A 6585-nucleotide genomic window follows, 5' to 3' on the forward strand; every position below is an offset into this window, starting at 1 on the left:
AAAGATGTGCAGGTTAGGTGAATTGGACATTCTAAATTGCCTATAGTGTTAGGTGAAGGGGTAAATGTAGGGGAATGGATCTGGGTGGGTTGCTCTTCGGCGGGTCGGTGTGGACTTGTTGGGCCGAAGGGCCTGTTTCCACACTGTAAGTAATCTAATCTAATTTCCCAGTTCTGAAATTTTGTGATTTCTCTCTCTCAATGAAATAAACAAATGGGAATGGACCAAAGGTCTGCTCCATAGTGCACTCTGAATTGCACAGACTACCTTAAGCTCTGTGTTTTGGTAACTTTAAGACTAATGCATGTTGCAACTGTACTACTGGGCAGCACCAAAACACTAAGATGTGAGATCGATTGGTCCATTTGAATAGCTATAAAACAGAAAATGTTGGCAATATATAGGAGATCAAGCAGCATTTGTGGAGGCACACACAGATGGTGTTCCGCGATCTTCCATCATTATTGACAATTTTCACTGGATTTGTAACATTAACTCTACTTTCTCTTCAAACTTGCTGCCAAACTTGCTGAGTACCTCCAGCAATTTCAGTCTTTGTTCCACCATTTGTTTGAGAGGTTATCTTGCTGGAGAAAGACTGGATGTAAATCTGCTTCCCTGTCGAGAGGGTGAGAATTAAATAAGGTCAGCCCTCAGCTGTTTTTTTTATGTTCACTCCATTCCAGTTCATTCCAGTCTATTGCAGAACATTTTTAACAAGGAGTTTTGGAACAGGGTTGTTGCCTGATTAATTGGTCAGGAAATGGTGTTTCTGGGAAATTAAGAATATAAGGGAAGAAAATGAAAACATAATGTTTCCATGTCACTGAAGATAAATTTATCTCCGTAATGGAATAATTCTGTGTAAAACAAATTGCATTATACTATTTGGCAATGGACTTTGGAATTATAAATAAACTGTTGATATCCCAGTACCCTTCAATATCCACCAGATAATATTAATACAAAATGCTTCTATTAGAGAATATGTTTACAATAACATGGGAAAATTACTTTTTGACACATTTTCATTTCAGGGTGCGAAAAAGTTACTGTCTCAGGGAATCACTGGACCTGAAGGTCACGAACTTTGTCGACCTGAACAGGTGGAGGCTGAAGCCACACTAAGGGCGATTACTATAGCCAGTTGCATTAATTGTCCACTTTATATTGTCCACGTAATGAGTAAATCTGCTGCTAATGTGATTGTCAATGCACGGAGAGAAGGTGAGAAACCATAGACATTTCATTCTTTCTCTTTCTCAACCAATTTGACTAAAACAGTATTTTTTTCTTCCCCCCCCCCCCGACTTTCAAATGTTTCTTGCCTCCATTTCAATGATAATTTACATACTGGACAGACAAGTTAACACACGAATCCCTTATTTCTAATGGGTGCTGCCGACAAAGGAGTAAATGATGCTCATAGTTTATCATCCTTTGTGAATCTTACCCACCTTGGTTCTATAGAGTGAATTCTTGGAACTAAAGCTCACAGATAGTCAGATTTGTTTAACATAACAGTCATGCATCTCTTGTCTGCAGGACTTATTACAATGTTTTTGTCTTATTTAGTCTTTCAAAGGCTTTACTTTCTTGAGCATTAAGTGTGTTTCCTTTCTTTCTTTCAGCCTAATGTAGGTGCAATACCTTGTCTTATGGTCTGCTGTGTTTCCTCTGAAAGATCGTTATTTTTTAATGTGAATTCAAATGCTGCAAGGAAGTCCTTTTTACTCATGTCTTTGTAATTATAGTTTAACCCTTTGACTATCTTAAAAAGGCAAATACTCTGTTTGCACATACCAAAATTTACTAGCAGGTGGCGATAGACCTGACCCCACAACTAGTAAACAGAATCGCATCCTTTTTAACAGAACTGAAAAAATCAGGAGAAGTAAACAGGACTTCCAAAGTATGAAACCTGATGGGTCCAACACACCACACTATTATGGTTTACCAAAAATACAAAACCTGGTGCACCCCTCAGACCCGTAATCTCCCTACTTGGGTACATCAACATACAGACTAGCCAAAGAACTCCACCAAAAACTAAAACACCTAATTGAAGATTCACGCCGCTCCGTTTACTTCACCTAAGAATTCCTGAACGCCTTCAAAGACACCAAGAGGGCGAAATAATGGTCTCCTTTGACATTACAACCCTCTTCACATCAATTGACATCGACTTGGCCAAAGAAACGCTGATATCACTACTAGGAAAACCAGAACCACAAACACCATCAGCAAAGACAATATCCTCAAGCTAATGGACCTGTGCCTCACCACCCACTTCACATTCCATAACAAGACCTCCAAACAAGTCAGTGGAACACCTATAGGACCACCAACATCAGGTCTCATAGCAGAAGTAGTAATGCAGAGACTTGAACAACCTGCCTCCCATCTATCCAACCCAAACTTTGGATCCACAAAGTAGATGATACCTTTGTCATCCCTGGGGTCGGGGAGTCCAGAACTAGAGGGCATAGGTTTAGGGTGAGAGAGGAAAGATATAAAAGAGATCTAAGGGGCATCTTTTTCATGCAGAGGGTGGTATGCGTATGGAATGAGCTGCCAGAGGATATGGTACATTGCAACATTTAAGAGGCATTTGAATGGGTATATGAATAGGAAGGGTTTGGAGGGATATGGGCCGGGCGCTGACATGTGGGACTAGATTGGGTTGGGATATCTGGTCAGCATGGACAGGTTGGACCAAAGGGTCTGTTTCCATGCTGTACATCTCTATGACTCTATGACTCTATCACAAAATGGAACAAATTAGAGGAAGCATACAACATCATCAACACTATCCTGACAGGCATAACATTCACAAAAGAGGAGGAGAACGACAACAGGCTCCCACTCCTAGATGTGATAGTTCAACATACAGTTAACAGAGAACTTCAAACCAGAATCTATAGAAAAACAACAAACACAGAACAAATACTTTATTTCAGAAGCAATCATCCCAACACACACAAACAGAGCTGCATCAGGTATTATTTCAATGAGCTACATCACACTGCAGCACCCAAGAACCACAAAAAGCAGAAGAAAAAATCCATATAACGTTTTCAAGAAAAACAGATACCCAATAAGCACAATCCGTCGATTCCTCAGAAACAAACCCAAACAAGAGTGCACAAAGCAACCTAAAACTTTAGCCACATTATCTTACATCAAAGAAATATCAGAAATGACTTCCAGACTCAATGATAGTCCACAAACTTACCAACATACTTAAACAGTGACTAATGAAACTAAAGGATCCATTAGCTACTACCAACAAATCTAATGTCATTTTCAAGATACCATGCAAGAACTATAAAAAGCACTACATCGCACAGACAAGCAAGAGACTTGCCATCAGGTTATACAAACACCAACTAGCCACCAAAAGACACAGCCCACTATCACTAGTTTCCATACATACAGACAAAGAAGGAAACCACTTTAACTGGGACAACACACACATCCTAGCACAGGCGAAACAAATATATGCACAAGAATACTTAGAGGCATGGCAATCTAACTAGAACTCCATCAGTAAACACATTGATTTAGATTCTACCTACCTTCCCTTGAAAAAAGAACCAGAAATGACATCACCCACCTTAAGAATCCAAGACTTATAAATAGAGAGGCGGGGTATATCCTCACCACTTCACAAGAGACTCTCACTGATGTTACCTAGTGTGGTGACAAAATGTCTGAGAACAAATTCTCCAGCTTAGCGAGCTAACTTACATACTTATCATCAAACTGACCTACACATCTTATCAAGAGTCGACGTTTCAGGCATAAGCCCTTCATCAGGAATGAGGCGTGTGGGCCAGGGGGGGCTGAGAGATAAATAGGAGGAGTGTGGGTTTGGGGGAAGGTAACTGGGAATGTGATAGGTAGATGAAGGTGCGGGTGGAAGTAATAGGTTGGCGGGAAGGATGGAGCAGATGGGTGGGAAGAAAGGAAGATGGACAGGTAGGACCGGTCAAGGGGGCAGTGCAAAGTTGGAGGCTTGGGACTGGGATAAGGTGGAAGGAGGGGAAATGAGGAAACTGGTGAAATCCACATTGATCCTGTATGTTGCACGGTCCCATGGGGGAAGATAAGGCATTCTTCCTCCAGATGTCAGGTGGTGAGGGTTTGGCAATGGAGGAGGCCAATGACCTGCATGTCCTTAGAGGTGTGGGAGGGGAAGTTAAAATGTTCAGCCACGTGGTGGTTGGGTTGGTTAATGTAGGTGTCCAAAGATGTTCTCTGAAACAATCCGAAAGTTGGCATCCTGTCTCCTCGATGTAGAGGAGACCACATCGGGTGCAACGGGATACAGTAGATAACGTGCGTGGAAGTACAGGTAAATTTCTGTCAGATGTGGAAAGACCTTTTGGGGCTTGGACGGAGATTGGGGGGCAAGGTGTGGGCACAGGTTTTTCAATTCCTGTGGTGGCAGGGGAAGTAGCCGGCGGTGGAGGGGTGTGAGTTGGTGGGGGGTGTGGATCTGACAAAGGAGTCTCTCTGGAATCCAGATTTGAGTGGGGATTTTTGAGGATGTAAAACAGCAGAGATCCTTTGCAGGTCTGGCTGATTGTGGCCCTGAGCTGGAACAGAACTGCCTGTGGAGAGAGTAGGTGGCGAAGCATGGCTGTGAGTGTGGAGTGGAGGAGCTGCAAGAAGAACCATTTCTAGAGGTTTTGAGTTTGTAGTAGGTACTGGTTGTCCTGTTCAGGTCCAAGTTGTGCTGCTCTGAACGTAGTCCAGAATCCATGCAAGATCAGTTGGTTCCATAGGCTGGCACTGACGAAGGAGATGTGGCTGTGGCAGCGAGTCTGCTTCAAGACATAGCTGAAGAGCTTCAGGGCAGAGGGGATTGAAGTGAGAGAGAGTGAGAGAGAGACTCATTGAGATCCTTGTAGAGAGAGGAGAACTTCTTCAATGTAGGCATCCTTGGAAGAGGCTTCGCTGTAAGGTTAAAATCAACTAGGTGAAAGTGAGGACTGCAGATGCTGGAGATCAGAGTCATGAGTCATGTGCTGCTGGAAAAGCGCAGCAGGTCAAGGCAGCATCAGTCGATTCTCCTCCTCGGATGCTACCTGATCTGCTGTGCTTTTCCAGCACCACACTATCAACTCTGATTTCCAGCATCTGCAATCCTGACTTTCTCCTTATTGCTTCCTTTGTCTTGTCTTCAGCTCAAGCTTGGGCTGATTTATTCATGGGTTCAGTTTATAATGGATAGGAGCCACCAGGAGCTTTATAAATAGTTATATGAAAATCTGCATTGCATTTACATTGCAAATTATCTTTCCAAGATCTGAAATTTCATTAACACAAAAGTAAACTACTACATCTGATGGAATTCTGAAATAAAAACACAGAGGTGCTAGGAAAATCTTACCCTTTTTTAGGTAGCTTCTCTAAAGAGAGAAACAGTTACCATTTCAATGACCTTTAGTCAAGAAATCAGGATGGATGAGTTAAAGGCAAATTATGTTCAACCAATTTAGAATAGAATACTTAAAGTTTGTGAGAAGATTTGTAGCTCGGGTGCTCGTTGTTGTGGTTCTGTTCGCCGAACTGGGAATTTGTGTTGCAGACATTTCGTCCCCTGTCTAGGTGACATCCTCAGTGCTTGGGAGCCTCCTGTGAAGCACTTCTGTGATCTTTCCTCCAGCATTTGTAGTGGTTTGAATCTGCCGCTTCCGGTTGTCAGTTCCAGCTGTCCGTTGCAGTGGTCGGTATATTGGGTCCAGGTCGATGTGCTTATTGATTGAATCTGTGGATGAGTGCCATGCCTCTAGGAATTCCCTGGCTGCTCTCTGTTTGGCTTGGCCTATAATAGTAGTGTTGTCCCAGTCAAACTCATGTTGCTTGTCATCTGCGTGTGTGGCTACTAAGGATAGCTGGTCATGCTGTTTCATGGCTAGTTGGTGTGTTTCACTGTTTGTTGTGTCACTTCTGTCAGTCCATTGTTCCTGAGTGTGCATTCTAGTGCTGCTAGGAATTCTGCTGTCTTGGCGTCCCTGTGGTTGTAATTGAGTCCCTTGGCCAGTATTGTTCTTTCCGTGTCTGTGAGCTGTCTGTGAGCTGTCTGTGGGAGAGATAACACAACCCAGGTGTATGTTGTGGTATCCTCTCTGTTGTGCGTTAGTTTGGCCAATTTTTCTTTTAGTGCCTTTTCTTTGCGGTGTGTGGTCCTGTTCTGTCCTATGGTGACGGCCTGTTCTATGGTCCGGGTCCATTCCTGATTGGTGGTTTCTGAAATTAACGATTTTTGGCGCGCACTTTCTTGTCTGTATTTGTGAAGTCTGTTGTGTGCGTCTGTAATCATTACCTGGATCATCCTGAATCCGTTCTGTCTGGCTGTGTCCCTGGCTTGTGGGTTGTTGACTGGTGGTCTGTATCTGCCACATGGTGGAAGGATTCGATTCTTTCGACATTCATGCAGGAACCGGAGTTGTTCGTATGTGGCACTTAGGCGGTTGGCACAGAATTCCCATTTCCTGGCTTGTCTTAGCGTCTCTCGCCCGTAGGTGTTCAAAGTTTGGGAGAAGATTTGTAGCTCGGGTGCTCGTTGTTGTGGTT

The 6585-nt window shown here is 43.2% G+C and overlaps 1 protein-coding gene across 5 annotated transcripts in view; it reads left to right on the forward strand.

Annotated features, from left to right (window-relative positions):
- dpys (dihydropyrimidinase) overlaps window positions 1-6585 on the forward strand; it is a 72527-nt gene that overhangs the window by 18629 nt on the left and 47313 nt on the right. For all 5 annotated transcript variants that reach the window (XM_043688418.1, XM_043688419.1, XM_043688415.1 and 2 more), the window contains one exon: window positions 1038-1227. In XM_043688418.1, coding sequence (XP_043544353.1) covers window positions 1038-1227 — 190 coding nt within the window. The remainder of the gene's footprint in view (window positions 1-1037; window positions 1228-6585) is intronic.

The sequence above is a fragment of the Chiloscyllium plagiosum genome, chromosome 4 (assembly GCF_004010195.1).
Source record: "Chiloscyllium plagiosum isolate BGI_BamShark_2017 chromosome 4, ASM401019v2, whole genome shotgun sequence".
NCBI classification, from domain to species: domain Eukaryota; kingdom Metazoa; phylum Chordata; class Chondrichthyes; order Orectolobiformes; family Hemiscylliidae; genus Chiloscyllium; species Chiloscyllium plagiosum.